At 59.3% G+C, this 17,891-nt stretch overlaps 1 protein-coding gene across 1 annotated transcript in view; it reads right to left on the bottom strand.

Moving 5' to 3' along the window:
• Positions 1-318: 318 nt before the first annotated feature.
• The window catches only part of UNC13A (unc-13 homolog A), a 36,605-nt gene continuing 19,032 nt past the window's right edge, over positions 319-17,891 (bottom strand). Inside the window, exons 23-44 of the mRNA XM_064469974.1 lie at positions 16,415-16,483; positions 16,200-16,289; positions 15,899-16,033; positions 15,427-15,560; positions 15,137-15,222; positions 14,758-14,884; positions 14,574-14,670; positions 14,289-14,432; positions 13,693-13,776; positions 13,331-13,408; positions 12,963-13,051; positions 12,655-12,807; positions 12,391-12,514; positions 10,795-10,800; positions 8,922-8,960; positions 7,827-7,856; positions 6,507-6,563; positions 6,234-6,314; positions 5,957-6,104; positions 3,224-3,316; positions 2,987-3,146; positions 319-2,700 (exon numbers count right to left, since the gene is read on the bottom strand). Coding sequence (XP_064326044.1) covers positions 2,412-2,700; positions 2,987-3,146; positions 3,224-3,316; positions 5,957-6,104; positions 6,234-6,314; positions 6,507-6,563; positions 7,827-7,856; positions 8,922-8,960; positions 10,795-10,800; positions 12,391-12,514; positions 12,655-12,807; positions 12,963-13,051; positions 13,331-13,408; positions 13,693-13,776; positions 14,289-14,432; positions 14,574-14,670; positions 14,758-14,884; positions 15,137-15,222; positions 15,427-15,560; positions 15,899-16,033; positions 16,200-16,289; positions 16,415-16,483 — 2,313 coding nt within the window. The 3' untranslated portion in view covers positions 319-2,411. The remainder of the gene's footprint in view (positions 2,701-2,986; positions 3,147-3,223; positions 3,317-5,956; positions 6,105-6,233; positions 6,315-6,506; positions 6,564-7,826; positions 7,857-8,921; positions 8,961-10,794; positions 10,801-12,390; positions 12,515-12,654; positions 12,808-12,962; positions 13,052-13,330; positions 13,409-13,692; positions 13,777-14,288; positions 14,433-14,573; positions 14,671-14,757; positions 14,885-15,136; positions 15,223-15,426; positions 15,561-15,898; positions 16,034-16,199; positions 16,290-16,414; positions 16,484-17,891) is intronic.

Here is a 17,891-nt window from a genome sequence, read left to right as displayed (position 1 = left end):
ATGCTCAGCAAAGACCCAGAGTACTTGAGGGCAGCAGGATCCTGCCTGGGTGCCTGCAAAGCCTGGCAAAGGACCTGGGGAACTCTGGAGAGAAGCAGGGCCCTGCCAGGGCACTGGCAAAAGCCCTGGGGCTCTCTGGAAGGCTGCAGGCCCCCTTGAGGCTTAGGGCAAAGCCTTGCGGTGGCTCTGGGGCTCTCTGGAGGGCAGCAGGGCACTGCCCAGGCCCTGGCAAAGCCTGGCAAAGGTCCTGGGTGCTCTCTGTATGTCATCAGGGTGCCACCTGGAACCCAGCAAAGCCTAGTGAAAGCCCCGGTGCTCCCTGGAGAGAAGCAGGCCCCTGCCCAGGCCCCAGGAAAAAGCCAGCAAAAGCCCCAGGTCTCTCTGTTGGGGACCAGGGCCCCAGATTTATCAAATCCTTATCACTCCAATTTTGTGGCAAGAATGTTTTGGGGACTGTGTCAAAAGCCTTACAGAAGTCCAGGTAAATGATATCTGAAGCTCTTCCCTTGTCCACTGATGCAGTCACTCCATTGTGGAAGGCCGCTAGTTTAGTGAGGCATGGGTTTGCCCTTGATGGGGCCATGTTGGTGGTTTCTAGTCACTCCCATGCCTGGGAGTTTGCAGCATGGTGATTGAGACTAGAGCGTCAATTCTTGGGACAGGTCTGTCCCAGTTCCATTTAACCCCAGTTAAATGGAACCCCAGTTCCATTTAAGCTCTGGACTTTGCAAAGGGTGAGTGCACTGAAGAGCAGCCCTTTCCAGATGCTGAGTGCAGACAGAGTTGGTACAGTGTCTCTGGGCTATTTATCCTTGGTGTTAACCTTAAAGTTGCAAGTGCTGCATTAGGGTGGGAGTGGGGTTGACGAGTCCCTGGGTGCCTGCCCTCCCACACCCCCACAGCAGGCACAGTGAAGGGTGTGCTTTTTAATTTCAGTTATAATAAAATATTTTTACAGAGCCAAAAAAAATTCAAAAAGGTTCAAAACATCTCACTGTCATGCATCCATGGTAGCCGCTGCCAGCAGTGCCACACGGGGTGGTACAGACACACAGGCATCAGTGAGGCGTGCTACAGGAGCAGAATTGGTTGGTTCAATAACATGCCAAACAGGAGGGTTTGGGGAGGTGGCACAGGGCCAGGGGCACCACAGTCAGGGGGTGCAGGGCTGAGCCCCAGCCTGGCCATGCAGGAGCAGCAGTTAGAAAAGGGGTGTAAACATTGAACAGAAATGAGAGAGGAAAGCTAGACCCTTTGGTCCCAGGCAAACCTTATAGAAAAAGGACCACAGGGGGCCAGTCGGAGTACCCTGTTTTGAGCTGGGGAGGGGGCTGAGAGAAGTATATTGACTTGTGGGGTCATCAGGCCTCTGTCTTCCCCAGTACTTAGGGCAAACTGGCCACCTGGGGTGGCCATCCCCGATACCATACACCCTGGCCTCCTGGGCATTCACAGGAGATGCCCCACTGATCACGCAGAAATGGTGGTTAATGGGAAATTGGGGGGGTCCTCTGGGTTGGGGGTGGGAAGTGTCTTGCTTGTGCCAAGGAGGTCCCATGGGCGCTGCTGCACTGCACAGGGATGGCTGGTCCCCACTGGCCAGAGCAAAGGGAGATGGGTCCCTCTGCTCCAGTGCCCCCAGCCCTCACCTCCAAGACCTGGAACCCTGGGGGGCAGCAGTGGGGTAGCCCACAGTGGCAGCAAGGCAGGGAAGACAAGATAGGGATTGAGGGTTGCTCCCTGCTGCTCCCAGCCCCAGTGATGCCACTGCCAGCCAGGGAGTGGACCCTGTGCGGGGCATGCATGGGCTGCACCCACCAACCAAACAGCCCCTATAGCCCTTCTGGGTGCAGGACACAGAAGTATCATCCAGCTGCCCTGTATATGTACAGCTATTTACATACATACAGGGTGCTCAGCGGGTAGGAGCCTCCCTGTCCTTCAGGGTGCCCAGTGATGCTCAATGGATGTGGACAAGGGGCCATTGTGCTGTGCCAGCCACTCACCAACAGCACTGGGTGGAATGAGACACTATCCCCCACCCCCTCCAGCCCTTTCCTTGTCTCACTGGATGAGGTCAGGGATGGGCCATTTGGGTTCCTCCATCTCAGACAGTCTGGGAAGGGGCAGATCTGTCCCATCACCCAGTCTGGGCTCCAGCCCTTCCCTGCAGCACCTTTCCCATCGGGGTGGGATGGGGGTATGGCCATGCTCTACACCACTGTCACCCAGTCAGTCTGGTCAAGGGAGGGACAGGGAGGGTCTGTCACTGCAGCCACATCCCCCTCACCCACACTGGAGTCAGGAAGGAGACTCCTCCTGTGGCTGCTCTTATGGCTTATACATGGCTGGAGGATGCTGTAGAAAAGGGGCCAGGAGTTGGGGAGAGGGCTGGGGGGGGCAGAAGGGGTTTAACTGCTGCCCTCCTCAGCCGAGCGTGTGTCCGACTTGAGCTTGACGAACTCCTTGGCCACCTCGTCATTGTTGCGTTGGGAGAGGATGCGGAGGACGGTGAGGCCAGTGTCATCCATGTGGATGCGGCGGCCCAAGGGCAGCCAGCAGGCGCAGCCAGGTCGCTGCAGGATATCACGGAGTTGCAGGACAGCGATGCCCACTGTCCGGTCCTCCCGGGCGAAGCAGTAATCCTTCACACACACCTGCAGCTCATAGCACTCAGGGCCTGTCTCTGTCCCCAGCGTGCTGCAGGGGGCAAGGGACAGGCAGTGTTGGCATAGGAGGTCACACTCCCAGGCCCCCTGGCTCTACAACAGCACCCTATATGGGTGCTGCCTCCCCACTGCCCCTAAAAAAGCCTTTCTTTTCTTCCTTTTCCCCAATCCCTGCTTCTACCAATGAGGAAACTTCTACATCATCCCCTGGGGGACAAGCAAATTCACTGGCAGACCCCAGGAGAAGGGAGTCCCCACATCGTGAGGACACATCCCCCAGCCCAGTCCCACATCCCCAGCCCCATGGTGTCACTCACAACTGGAAGCTCTCATTGTACTTGGGGGCCCAGCTGTTGTTCTTGGATTTGGTGGCAAATTTCCTCTTCTTGCCACTGAGGTGGGGCCCAATGATGTTGACCTCAATGAAGGGCCGAAAGATGCCCGACGTCTGCCATTTGAGGTCGTTCGCAGCCACCACTGCAAGGAGGGGGAACATGAGGCTTGCAGGGCATTGCCACCTGCCAGACCCTAGCATCCCAGCCAGCAGACCCCACCTTTGACAGTGACTTTGTGTTCACCGGTGCCAGGGTGGGTGAAGAGCTCCACGTGAATGGACACCTCCCCAGTAGGGTCATCCACACCAGAGCCTGCATGGCAAAAGGAGGAGCCATGAGCATCCCCTCCCCTGTGTCTTTGACATCCCTTGCCCACCACCAACCCCACTGGAGGAAGCAGATCACCTGCCATGGGGCGGGAGAGTGTGGGCAGTAGGATTTGACCCAATGTGGCCTCTGCCAAAGAGTTCTGGAGACAGCAGCATGGGTGCAGCAACTGTCAGTGATGGCTGGGGCTGGCACCAGGCTGGGCTGGGGCATGGCAGGACATCCCCAGCACCAGGCTGGCTCTCTGTCAACCCACCCCACATTGGCAGGCCCCAGTGAGCCCCCTTGCCCAGGCAGGGGCTGAGGTGTCTGGGTGGGATGGGGCAGGGTCCACATCCCCCTACTATGGGCAGGGGGTGGGTGTCAGTGCTCCATGCATGGTTATGAACATGGACACAATGCTGAGCAGGAGGAACCCAATCTGGCCCTTGTGCCACAGGGCAGCCATGGCCCTGCCAAGGCTTGTAGCCCCTCCATCTCAGGGACCACATCAAGCCCTGGGGTCCCCAAGCCTGGGGAACTTGGGTGACCTGCAACCAACAGCCCAACTCATCCCCTCCCCACCCCACCCCCAAGAGCCACGCATGCACCCATGGGTGAAGGAAGGGGTTCAAGGCAGAGGGACAGGCTCTGTGGGTCAGACGGGGGCCAAGGAGATCAAACTGAGCTCAGCAGAAAGCTCCCAGGGCAGAAATAGCAGTGTAAAGGAGGACACATCCCCATGTGTTACTGCATGTGTCCCCAGCACAAGGGTACCAGGCTGAGGCAAGAAGCTGGTAATGGTACACTTTCCATCCACCTTAATCCTCCACCCCACTCCCAGCGCCCCTTCTCTGCCCCACCCCCAGCACCCCAGGCACCTGCCACCCAGGCAGCCGCGCATGCTGAGCCAAAATGGAGGTGATGGCGGGTGAGGAGGAGGCATCTGGGTACAGGAGGCCAAGCATGGGGTGCAGTCCCAGCCCCTCTGGCAGGGTGCGATGGAGGCAAAGCAGGGCCCGTGGAGCTGGGCTCATTCCTCACACCCCAGGGCAGGCAGAGCTCACCGGAGCAAGGCTAGTAATGGTCCTTCTGGCAGCAGGGTGGGAGGGGGACATGAACACAGCCTCCCCTGGGGCCACATGTCCCAGGTAGACAGTTCCCTGCCTTGCAGGGAGGTCATGGCAGGTGCCCACCCCCAGGCAGCAGCACTGGGGACAATGCAGGGTGCCCAGAGCTTGCAAGCAACGGTGGGCACCCCTATCCCCACAGGGCACAGCCCCCTCTCCCTGGTCTGGGGGGAGAGGGTGGGTGGGTCAAGACAGCTGAGCACAGTTCCTCTGAATTCAGCCTAAAGCAGCCCCAGGAGTGCAAATCTGTGGGCAGAGGGCTCCAGCTCTGCCCACACTAGGTGTCTCCAAGGCCGGCCGTGCTGGGACAGGGCTCTGGTCCACCCCAGCCCACAGTGCTGGGACTGTTACTAGCCCAGGCTGCCAGCGGCAGGCAGGTGCAGGGGCAGGCGAGCAGCACACATACCCTTCTCAGGATAAATTTCTTCACTAAGGGTAAACCTAATACCTTTCCCACCATGAACTAGTGGGAAGGAGAGAGAAAGATACAGCGACACAGAACAGAGTAGAAAAAGAGAGAATGAAGGACATGACATGCATGGGGGATGGAAACAGTGAAAAAAAGGGGGAGAAAAAGAGAGAGAAAGAGAGATCAGATCTTGCAGACAGATGGACAGCTGAGCATCTGGACAACACTGCAGCAACACAGGAGTGCTGGGCACCACCCAGCTCTGAGTCCAGGAGTTCCTGAGGTCAGACTGCAACCAGGGGTGCTGGCACCCACTGGACCCAACCCCACACCCCCAGCATGGCTGGCACAGGAGGAACAGACAGCAGGAGACACACAGACAGCAAATGCATGTCCCTCTCCCCAAGGACACATACAAGCCTGGCTGGGGCACTATGCAATGGCCCATGACCACCAGTGAGTATCTCTGTCCCCTCCTCGAGCAGCCAAGGGACAAAATAAAGGGCAGCATTTAGAGCTGAGGGGTAGTCCTGGCCCAGAGGGTGCCCAGCACCCTGTACCACATGGCTCTGGGACAGGGACAGAACCTGAGAGGCACCTGGCACCCTGGATGGACCCCAAATCATGGGGTATTTGGGGTACCCAGCATGCCCAGTACAGGCCCTGGCACAGCATCCAGATCCAGCCGATCCTGTGTGAGGTCTGAGCCCTGGCCAGGCTGGCACTGCTTGGCCAAGACTGGCAGCTCCAAGGCAGCGCTGGACAAAGGTGTCTGTGTTGGGTGACAGAGGCCATACAGAGTGGATAAACACTGTCATGGCCAGCGGGTGACCCTCTCCCACACACACAGCCCCATTTCTGTGCCAGCCCAGCCACACCCTGGCATGTTCTTGCTGGTGGGGGACTTGAGGGTGCCAGGCTGCCTCTGGGCACTCATGACCCCTCTTCACCTGCAAACCATGGGAGAAAAAAGCCCTTCTCTCCCCACCTATTCCTCCGTGAGCCTGGCTGGGACCCCCAACCCCACCGGGATGGGGGCAGGGTGGGGCCCTGGCCGTGGGGCTGAGCCCCTGTGTGGGTATAGGGGGCCCAGGTGGTGCATCCTACCCTGCGAAGCCTGGGTCTGCACAAAGGTTTTGATGAGGAGGTCAGTGGCCTGGGTGTAGAGGGACAGGGCATAGCGCAGCGACTGCAGGTCAGGGCTCTTCTCCAGGAATGTCTTCTTCAGCCCCACGCCACCAGCATGGAAGTATTGCTGGAGTGGGGAGACAAGCACAGGGTCCTCAGTGGCTCTGCTGGAGCCCCCCCAGTGCCACACCAGGTCTGTGCCTCAGGGCTAGAGCCCTCAGGGGCACCCCCCCTTCATCTCCCAGAGCACCCTCACCTTGATGGTGTCCAGTGCCAGCTCCACCACGGCACATTGCTTTGGAGTCAGGCTCTTGGCTTCCTCCCGAACCATGTGGTCCTGCAAGGCACAAATCCTGCTCTCAGGATGGAACCAGGGCCCCACTCACCTTGCCCCAGCCATGCCAGCAAACCAGCACTGGTAGGGTTCTTAAAACAGTACCAGTGCCAGCCTGCAAACTGCCACCCACCCTAGCACAGAGAGGAGCTCGGACCATCTGGCCCCACCCCAGCCCAGCCTCCCAGCCCTCACCTTCAGCTTGGAGAGCTGTCCCAGCTCCTTGGCTGCACTGAAAATCATCTGCGTGCCCTGCAGAGAGCAAAGACACAGGAATGGCCCCAGTGAGTGGCCGGGCTGGGGGTACCACGGCCAGGCTGGGCACATGGTGCCAGGAGCTTGCTGTAGCTCTGGGGGCTGCCCCAGCCCCCCCAGGCTCCAGGAGGGCAGAAGGGTGCTCCTCAGAGAGCCCCAGGTGCCACTGGCCATGCCAGGCATGGTGATGCAGGCACAGGGAGATGGTGCAGCCCCCATCCCAGCCCCTGAGTTCTCAGCACAGGTGTGTGGCTGGGGGCCAGGGGACCCCAGGGCAGAACATCACCCTGGCATCAGGGACCTCACACCCTGCTCAGCACAAGCAGCTTGGCCCAAGTGTCCCATCCTGCTCCCTGTGGTGCCCAAGAACCCACTTATGAATTCAACAGAGCCCAGCACAGCACATCACTGGCACCGCAGGGACAATCATATGACATCTGGGTGGGGAGAGCAGAGACTGAGTGCAGGGGAACAGCAGGCACAGGGAGGCTGTGGCATGGTCCCCCCGTACCCTGTGGTGCTGGCAGCCAAGCCAAACACCCCCCTGCCGCCCAGACCTCTGCCCAGTCCCAGCCCCAGGAAGGTTCCCAGCCCCTTTGCACCCCAGGGAACACCATGGATGGGAGACCCTGGCCGCCTTTGCCTGCCCTGTTCCGTGCCATGCCCATGGGCAGGGGCCATGAAGCCATTCCATGTGGCCCACTGGCACAGTTCCTGGGGATACAGTCCCATGGCACAGTCAGGGCAGGCAAAGGTAGCCAGGGGCTCCTTCCCTGGCCTAGCATCCACTCACTGGGATAAGCCCAAGCTACCTTTCTCAAGTCCTCCAGTGTGCATCATACAGCTGGGTACACTGGGGCTCAGTGGGGCAGAGCCAGCAATTCCCACCTCCTTCCCCTTCCCAGCACAAGTAGCTCCAGTCCTTCCCAACAATGAGAAACCCCGGCATCTATCCCACTAACCGTTACCTTCTGCAGGGGTCTGGCCTCCCCCCATGTCCTCATTTTGTACTCCCATTAATCCTTCGTGCCCACCCCTCCATCCCCCAAGTTCTGTCCCATTAATGCTTCCCTTGCTGTCCGCATCTTCCCCAGCCAGTGAACAGGCTGGGAGCTGGGGACACTGGTGTCACCCAGAGCATGACAGGACACTGTACTGAGCTGGGACCCCCTCCAACCCACAGCACACAGGACAAAGGACAGGGAGGAGACAAGAGGAGGGACTAGAGTCAAATGGGGAACAGAAGAGCCATGTCCTTACTTCAGTGTGACTGGGCAGCTTCACCCTGCTCTGGAAGAGAACAGCAAGGGACAGTTACTGGTGGCCCCAGCAGCAGCCAGTCATGGGTCTGGGCCCCCCATGTCCCCCAGCCATGCGGGCTCCAGCCCTGTACTCCTCTCTGGCTGTGCCCAATTCTCCGCTGCTGCCACTGGTTCAGCACCAGTTCACACCTGTAAAGGCCCAGCCCCATGTGCTTGCTGATGAACCTGTGATGAGCATGCCAAGTCTCTTCCTGAGTGGGGCTAGGCTTGCTCCCCACCTTGTTTGAGGCTGGAGAAATAGCAGCAGGTGGAGGAAAGCAGCTCACCCAACATGCTCAGTAAACTGGGGCAGGACCCAGTGTCCCCTATGAGAGGGCGGGGAGCCGGGATGAGCCACAGGCATTGCTCAGATGGATACCAGCATGGCTCTTCCTGAGAGCCAGGTTTTGGGAGCAGGCTGCCTGGAGGGCTGTGCTGGGCCCCCAGCCTGGTGGTGAGGAGCACCCAGACAGAGGGAGAGCCTGTGTGCCTGGAGAAAGCCCTTTGGCAAGTTTTGGGGCTCAGCAAGTCTTGCTGAGGCCCCCTAAGCATCAAGGGGAAGCAGGCTCAGAGGTCCAGGGGATCTCAGCAGCCCCATGGCCCCCAGTATGCCCTGCACATCCCCAGCATGGCCCAGCATCCTGGGGGTCACCTCTTCCTGCCCCTCAGTGGTGGGACGGGTTTGTGCCTGGGATCTCCCATGCTCAGGCACCCCATCCCCACACTATCCCAGCCAGGCACCTGGAGGGGTGCTGAGCACCATGGGGCAGTATCCCCCATGCCTGCCCAGGGATGCATAACCCCTCACATACCCACCCACAGGGACTAAACATGACATGACCCTGGGCGACACACAGAAACAGGTCACTGCCCCCATCCGGCACACAGGCAGCACATCCTGGACAACACGGCACACCTCAACACAACAACATGCCACGCAGGGAACAGCACGACAGAGGAAGCACGGACAAGCCTGGACCTCCAGAGCAGGCAGGTGTGAGGCCACAAGCATGGCCACAGGGCGATGACACACATAGAGCCCATGGCTATTTACCTTCTCTGTCCCCTTGCCATGCTTTCTCAAGAGTGTGCCCTGTAGAAGCAATGTCAGAGGTTGAGTGGTGGGGTGGGGTGACAAGCGTGGGATGGGACACAGGGGATGCAGGGCAAGGCTGGGCACGTGGGGTGACTGCAATCTGGTGGCAAAGACATCACTGAGCACCTAAAGGACAGCAAGGACCAATGGGGGACTGGTCCCTGTTGGGGTGCTGGGCCCATGGGGGAAAGGTTGCCACTGGGATACTGGGTTAGCATGGGACTAATCCCCAGAGGGAGGCTGGGTCAGTGATAGACTGGTGTCTTTGGGATGCTGGGCCAACTGGTCCCCACTCAAATGCAGGATGTTGCACTGATGGGGAACTGGTCCCCACACTGGACTTATAGGTAGGTAGTCCCTGCTGGGATACAGGGATGCTGAGCCCATGAGGGACTGGGATATAGAGATGCAGGACCCAGCTGGCACTGTGTGTGGGCAGCCTCTGGTGCCCCCACATCCCCCTCCAGCTCTGGCGAGGGAGGGGGGAAGGGGCAGCTGTACTTGGGTTTTGGACGCAGAGTTCTGGTCCGTGCAGTGCTGGGCACAGCGACAATCCTACACTGACCCAGGCCCAGCAGTGGCAAGAGAAACAGTGTAAAATGGGACAGCAGTGCCACACGAGGGGCTCCTAATCAGCCTCTTGGGGTGGGCGGCTGAGTCACGTCTGACTCAGGAGGGGGTAGCACAGGGGGTCAGCTGGCAGGGAAGCCTGCAGGAGGGACAAGCAGCACAGTTAAGGCCAAGCAGGGCTACCAGAAGGGTTTCTTGGCTTGGAGGGAAACTGAGGCACAGGGTGATGGATGAACAAGAGGACCTTGTAACCCATCACCCCAGTCACCCAGCAGCCTCAGCAAGGCTGGGACAAGGGGTCCCCATAAGGTCTGAGGGGAGGCTCAGCCCCAAGCTGCCCTCAGGGTCTCTCCAAATGCTGCTGTTGGAAACAAAAGGTGTTGGGGGACACGGGACGGGCATTCATCCCTGCAAGGATTGGCACCCAGCGCCCACCTACCGGCACCTGCACCACTGCTCCTCCTTGCAAGGGTGCACAGATGGGGGCAGGACTGTGGGTGGATGTGGTCCTTCCCTTGCCCCACAGGGCATAAGCCCATGGCCACAGACTGAGCAGAAGAGGACAAAAGGAAACTGCTCAGCCAAAGCAGCGCAAGGACCCAGCAGCAATGCTGAGAAGGGAACCCAGGAGTCTGGTCTCCCAGGGCCATATCCCACCAGGGAAAAAGTCTCACAACTCATGCTAGCAACGTGCCCCACCATTGAGCAACGGGGCCAGGGACCATCATGTCCCAGAGAGATGCTCCCCTCCGCAGGCAGGGACCGCCCCTACCCTCAGCCCCCAACATAGCCACACCCCAGCCAGGGCCTCAAGGGGAAACTGAGGCACAAAGGGTTAGGAAGAACAGCCCTGACTGCCAGGCTCACACCACTCCCCTTGCTCATGTCTCCAGTGGCCCCTCTCACCCTCAGCACAGAACAAAAAGATAGGATCAGCCTGGGTTTGGCTGTCCCTGATTACATGGCACTGCCCCATCACCGTCCCCTCCCACCCCATCACTAACCCTTGCACCTCCCCACATCCAGGCACCCCAAGTCTGTCCAAGACCTTTCCACCCCCCAAACCCAGCTGGGGCCATGGGCAAGTGCCCACCAGGAGCCAGTGCCAAACAGGCAGCACAAGGATGGGGACCACAGAGGTGGACCAAGTTGTGAGCTGGAGGAGGATGTGGGCAGGGTGCGGACAGCCACACAAGAAAAAAACTGGCAAGGCCAGGACTGACACACAGCAGACAGACAGACAGGGAGCTACCATACTTACAATCATCTGCCATTGAAAGGTGAGCGGAGCAATTGGAGAGAATAACCGTGACATGATTGTTGGCCCCCTCCTCCATCCCCCCCCAGCCCCAGGTGCCCCATGGCTGGGTACCAGCCCTGGCCGTCCCCCCTCCCCCACCAGACAGGAGGGGTGTCCTCCATCTGACCTGCCACAGCACTCAGCATTGATGCCCTGCCACCAGCACCACAGGTCTCCAGAGCCCCAAAGCAGCCCCATCCCAACCTGCCCAGTCCTTCATCACTGTGGCAGGGGGCTCTGCCCCAGGGGGACTCAGCTCCAGGGAGCTGGTGGGCCCCTCTTGACGTTCAACTCTGACACATAGCCCCATGCCACCAACCTGCCCAGCCACACCCATGCTGGAGCCCAGAGCACCCTGGGTGAGCTGTCCCCTGCTGTACAGACCAGACCCAGCACAGCCCCCTTCAAGGACTGCCTCCCCTCAGGAAGGTCACCCAACAGATCCACATGTCCATGCCACCTCCTCTGCTTGCTGCCTCCAGAACATGGCATAGCCTCACATGGCAGGAAGGGACAGAGATGGGGACTGGGATGGCAACTGGGGCCCAGTGGCACCAGTGTTCCTGCTAGATTTGTCTCCTTTGGCCAAGGGTGTGTGACCCTGGCCAGGAGCAGTGCAGGGCTGACCTGAGCCGGGCTCTGGGCTGTGACAAGGTGCCAGTGAGGTGGCACCACTGAGGTCTGACAGGTCACCAATGCACTGTTCCTTACAGACACAGCATGAGGAGGCCCACAGCCCCAGAAAGGTGACACAGTGGCCAGTGGCTCCAGGGACTCCAAGCAAGATCCAGAGTCCAGCTTTGTGACAGTGACAAAAGATGTGTGGCTGGCTCAGAGCCCTTGGTGTCACCCTTCCCTGCCTGACCCCAAGGGAACAGTCATTCAGGCAAGCTTTGGGGTGCATGGCTACATGGAGGACAGACACACAGCAATGCGATACAGAGCCTCAAAGCCTGTAGGCAACCTCCCTCTGAGGAGGGACCATTCCCTTAGCTTTGCTCTGCTCCTCTAGAGCCTGTTCAGCCCATACACACAGAGGAGTTCAGCCCTGCTGTGGGAACATGGCCCCCCATCCCCACATCACCCCCATCCCTGGTGAAGCCAGTCCCTGCTCCCCAGGCAACCCCAGCCCCACAGCAATGCCGACATGTGGTGGCTCCTGGCACCCCAAGAGCCTCCTGATTCACCCCATGGCACAGGCACTGTGCCCACAGCCGGTGCTGAGCACGGGATGCTGCCCCAGCTCAGAGGGAAGGATGGAGAGGAAAGGACCAGTGCCCCACCCAGTGCCATGATGGAGATGGCAGGAAGGTCCTTTGGCAAAGCCATCCAAGAGGGTGCTGGGCTGCAGTGGGGACCTGGTTCAAGGACAACCTTTCTCTCCTCCATCCCTTTCCTGGCCATGAGCTGAAGGCAGATTTGGGGAGGCTGCCGAAGCCCCCACACCCTCAGCTGCCAGTGAGGGCCCCGGCCAGCAATGTCCCACACTGGCCCCATCAGCCACCTGTGTCTCAGCTCCAGGGTCCCCTGTCCCTGGTCCCCCTCCCCATCACTCACCGTCTGGTCAGTAAGCGGGGGCAGGACAATAGTCTTCTCCATCATGTTCATCACCAGCTTCCAGAGCTCCTTCAGCACCCGCTTCAGCACTGTCTTCTCGCAGATCTTGGCAAAGAGCATCAGGCTGCAGAAAGGGGACAGGGCTGAAGTTCCCAGCACGACACCCCTGACACCACCCCTTGCCCAGTCACCCTGACCATGCAGGTCCCGCACACTCCCCAGGCATTGGGGACGGTGGGGGTCCCTGATGCCCCCCACACTCACTTGCTGTCTAGGAGGTCCATGATGGGCTGCAGGACGTTGTCAGCATCCTGCGCAACGCTGCTGCAGGTGCTGGCGGGGACATTGCCAGTGCCCTTCACCTGGCCCAGGATGTCGCCCATCTGCTTCACACACTCCTCGATGTGCGGCTGGAAACTGGGGACCGCAATGCCCAGGCAGCTCAGCATCCCCCACAGCTGCACCCAGGACCCACTTGGCCAAGCAAAGCCCCTGGCCTGGCCCCAGCTGCAGCTCCTGAATCCCCAAACCTCTCCTTGGCCCACCACCCACACCCTCTTGCCTGGGTGTACCTGGTGGCAAAGACTCGGCTCAGCTCATCCAGGACATTGTTGAGTTTCACCTGCAGTTCCTTGAGGATATCACTGGCTTCTGTGTCCAGCTGGAGGAAGGACAGGTTGGAGAATCTGTCAGGGTCCCTGGCCCAGCCCTGGGGCTTCTCTGCACCCCAAATGCACCCCAGGGCAGGGTGAATCCCATCCATCACCCAACGTGCTGGGAGAGCAGGGTGCCATGGGGTGGGACAGCATGATCCCATACAGGAGTGAGGAACTTGGGTCTGCTCCCAACACTGCAGAGCTAGGGAAGGGGCTGCCTCTAGGGAGAGGGGACTGATCCAGCCCCTCCACAGGGCTCCCTCCTGGAGACCCCCAATACACACCTCCTTCCCACCCATGGCTTCAAACATCTTCTCAAGCTGGACACGGAGCTGCTGGATGTTGTTCATCAGGATGCAGGGCTAGAGGGGGGGGATGGAGAGTAGAGTCACCACCAATAACTGTGGCTGGAACAGCTGCCCACCACCCCAGGTCCCTCCAACCCTGCACTGGTGGACATGAGAAGAGTCAGGGCATGGAGCCCTGACTGGCAGCATTTCAGGGACTGTCATCAAACAGAGACTGAGGGCAGGACCTGCATCATGGGAATCAGCACTGGAGCTGAGGTGATGGCTGGGGTCACCATGTGGGGGCAGTCCTGCCTGGCAGCACCAGGCAGGTGGCAAGCTGAAGGGAGATACATCACCACTTTCTCCTTCTCCTTGGAGCAGTATGAGGCAAAATCATTGGAGATTATCTCAGCATACTGGAGTAGCACATTGCTGATGGTCTGCAGTCAAATGAGGGATGGGACCCACCCAGAGAGCAGCAAAAGGAGGAAGAAGGGAGAGAAGGAAACCATGAATCCCACAGCAGTGGGACAACCCAACACCTAGATACACCCTGGGACCCCTAGACCCTCTAGATGCACCAGGAGCCACATAGGCACAGACACCAGAAGCCAGATCAGCACACCTGATCTCCAGAGGCAGCTCCGTCACCAGCACAGCTGTGACGCCACCAAGCCTGCATACTGCATCTATACCCTCCCATGTTGCAGTAAACCAGTGGCATTTAATTAATCTAGATTAATTAACCAATTAACTCATTAATTAGCTAATCTCCTGTGCTAGCAAAGCTGAGAGCACCACAGGGTCTTGCTTGAGTATCACTGTCAGAGGAGGGGCAGTCTGTGCCCTATGCTGTTGCTTGCAGCTGGAGGGAAGGTGTTAGAGAGCACCCCGGACCAGGGTCCCAGGGGTGCTGCTGGCCTAGCAGTCTCCTTCCCCAGCAGCTGCCCACCTTGGCAAACCTCCGCATGTAGTGCCCAACAATCTGGGGGTCAGGACACTCAAGCTTCTTGATGATCTCGAAGCTCTGGTTGAGCTGGGAGAAGACATCCACCACAGAGCAAGAGAAGAGTGCGTGCTCCGACGTCTGCTGGAACTGGGGGAGTGAGAGGCAATGTCAGCAGGAGGCAGGGAGGACAGATTTTGACCCTGATGGGGACACACTGGGCATCGAGGGACAAGCCCCCTGTCCACCCCCAGCTGCAGCTCCTGTGCCCACTGACAGTCCTGTTTATACCCCATCCTTCTTGTCCCGCTCCAGCGCTCCATGCAGGAAATCCCGTGACACCTCTTCATTCTCATCCAGCCATTGGATAACAAAGGGCTCGAACCAGCTGGAAGAGAGGCCCATCCCTGGTGAGGCCAACCAGCCCCCAGGGTGCAAGCACCCCCTCACCTGCCCCCCCGAGGGCTGCACTCACGCAGGGTACTCAGGCACACGGCTCTTGAAGGAAGGCAGCTCGGTGACGTACTCGTTGTACAGCCACTTCACCTTGAAGTGCAGGTTCATGTAGTCCGCACTCTTGCACAGGCGGTGCTTGTCATGCTCTGCACAGGGAAGCCGAGTGTGTGCGGGGGTTGCGTCGAGCCCCAAACGTGGGGGGCAGCTGTCCCAAGGGCAGCTCCAGGGATGCCAGGGTAATGGGGAGAAGATGAAAGTGCTTCTTGGGTGGGATTTAAGCTAGGCATTGTGTTGATGGGCGGTGGAATGGGTTGGCCCAGGGAACAGGTGAGGTGGGAGCAGAGTGCAGCTTCTGCCTGGTTGCCCCACCCAGCTTGGGGCGGTGTTGGGAGACTCACCCTCCATCGCATACTTCATGTCCTGAGCAAAGAGGTTCCACATCACCTCGGCACTGATCTTCCCCACGTTCAGTTCCTGGGGGAACCTGGGGTGGGGGAGAAGCATGGACATGGGGTGGACCAGCCCTCCCCTTGGAGATACCTCCCCCCCACACCTCCTGCCTGCCTCAGTTTCCCCATCTGTAGACTGGATGTTACAAGCCACTTCCAAAGGACTAAAGCTACCATTGCCACTGTGTGGGCATCCCCCCGGGTGCAAAGCAGGGTCCCCTTTCCCAGCACCTACTCACTGGTTCAGGCAGGGTGTGTAGGAGTTCTTGTCCTCCTCTATAATGGAGACTATCAGGGTGATGAGCTTGGACCAGAAGTCCAGGTTTTTGATGCTGGGGCCTTGTTCCTCAGGGGGCACCTCGCCTTTCTTAGTCTGTAGTGATGGGGACACAGCAGAGGCTCTGGTCACCCCACCTTCAGGGCTCAATTTCATGGCAGGGCTAATGAGGAGGTGGGAGGGCTCTGGGAACACCCTGGAGGCCCCCACGCAGTCCCCTCTTGTCTGACCCCCATCTCAACCCTACAGCAGTGGGGCTCAAACCCTGCCCAAGGCTTGGGGCTCATTCTGCATGGAATTGAGTGCTCTGGAGAGGGAGCAGGAGCATTGCGTGAAGGAGAAGGGCAGGAGATGGGGAAGGTCAGCAGAGCGCAGTGAGGTCCCCCGCAGCACCCAGCATTCTAATGCATCCCAGCTCCACCCACCCCACACACCGGGTCCGTCTGGTACTCGCGACTGTACAGCTCATGACAGTTGTTGAAGATGTACTCATAGGTGGAGTTGAGGCAGGCTTTCACGCAGTCCTTCACCACCTGGCTGGCTCGGGGTGGGCTCTGCAGTTCCTGGACCTGGGTGTGCAGGGAGGGAGCGGTGCTGGAGGCAGACCTGCAGCCCTGGCCAGCCACCTGGGAGCTACCACGGGGTCAGCGGGACCCCAACCTTGCAAAGAACAAGGCACAGCAAGGGTCAAGGCTCCCCATCAGAGGGATGGGGCAAGTGGGGCCCCAGCAATACCTTCATCCGAAAGAAAGTAATGCTGGTCAGCAAATCCACCGTGGATTTGAGATCCTGCAGCCGTTCGGGACTGCTGGCAGGGAAGTTGTTCTGCCAAAGGGCAAGAAAAGAGCAGAGTTGGACACAGAACTTTCATGGGGCGAGTGGAGGGGGAAGAAACAGCCACCTGTTGTTTCAGACCTTATTAGACAGGTGGGGAAGCTGAGGCGCCTTACCCGGTACATGGAGAGGTCGATCCGCAGTGAGTTGTGCAGCTGGTCGAGGAGTTTGACAAACCGCTCCTTCTGCGGAGAAATGCCCCAGAGCCAGGTAAACAGGAGAAAGGTGGCAGGGACCATCCCCCTTCCCTGCTGCCCCTGGCTCTCTCTGCCCCAAGCCCAGCCCATGCTGCCCCTCACTCATCCCTCTCCTTCCTGCTGTCTTTCCTTCCCTCCTTCCTTCATCAGAGCCCTATGGGCAGGCACAGGATGCCCACAAAGAAGAGCATGTCCTCGCTGGTAGCTGGGGCTCACTGGCAGCCATCACAGCTCCCGGGGCACATGTGGCCATGCCGGGTGAGGTACAGCATCGAGAGGCAACACCGTGCATCCCCTTTGCTCTCGCTGGCGGTGAGCGCCAGAGGAGGGACAGGCTGCTCTGTCTGCCCTGCGCACTTGAGCACCTCCAAGCCTGGGCTTGGGGCAGGACCAGGGAGAGGGTGTGCAGGATTGTCCCTGTGGGCTGTGTGGCCCCTAGGTTGAAGCTTTCAAAGAGCTCAGGAAGAAAGGGCAGAGAAAGAGCAGCTGGGTTCTTGCAATGGTCGCCCACCTTCAGGGCTGAGGTGCTTCAAGACAAGGCCAGGATGGTCCCCAGGAGTTGGACACCTCCATGGGTTCCTTGCTCGCCCAACCGGGCTGCATCAAGGGATGTAGGCAGAGAACCGCCCCAGGTAGACAGTCGCCATTGGGGCTGAGTGCCTTTAATTCAGCTTAGCCCAGCTCCTGGCCAGGGAGCGCGGGGCAAGAGGATGCAAAACCCATGTTGAGCTGTGGATCAGGCATCAGCTGAGGGCAAAGCAACCAATCTGCCCCAAAACAGTGTTGGGAGGCATTTCGCTTTGCACCTTTGCCGGGGTGGGGCATTGGACAACCCCGTGGGTCTCTCACAAGAGCCCTGGGTTTCCTCCACAGCACCAGCTGTACTGGGTCAGGGCTGCCCCGCAGGGCTCCTGAGAGCCTGGAGCAGCTCCTGAGTCCTGGGGGAGGACATGGGGACAGGATGGGACAGCAAGTCCCACGCCCACCTGGCCGCAGCCCGGCCAAGCCCACAGCCTGCACTGGCGACCGCAAACCTTCGGCGTGCTCGCCTGCCAGAGATGGCAAAGCCAGGCTCTGGGCTGAGACCATGCATCCAAACAGCTGTAGTGCTTTAAAACTGGACACGACAGGTACTCGGGGTTAAAGTGACGCGGCCGGGCACTTTAGGACCCAACCTTAGGCTCGCTAAAAAAAGAAAAAGAAAAAAGTTTTTTTAATCCTCCACATCAGAGAAAAGGTGTTTGGTTTTTTCTTCTTGTATGGTTTCCTCTTCTTTCATACCCCGGAGGCACAGCTTGCTCGGCTCTAGCTACCCCCTGCGATGGGAAGTGGGAGGTGAGCCAAAGCAGCCCCTGTCCAGAGCTGCACTCAGCCCTGGCTGCATCCCTGGCTACCC

This window comes from Phalacrocorax carbo, chromosome 19 (genome assembly GCF_963921805.1).
Source record: "Phalacrocorax carbo chromosome 19, bPhaCar2.1, whole genome shotgun sequence".
Taxonomy (NCBI): Eukaryota; Metazoa; Chordata; class Aves; order Suliformes; family Phalacrocoracidae; genus Phalacrocorax; species Phalacrocorax carbo.
Note: the sequence above shows the minus strand (reverse complement) of the source record. Positions and strands in the feature narration are given on the sequence as shown.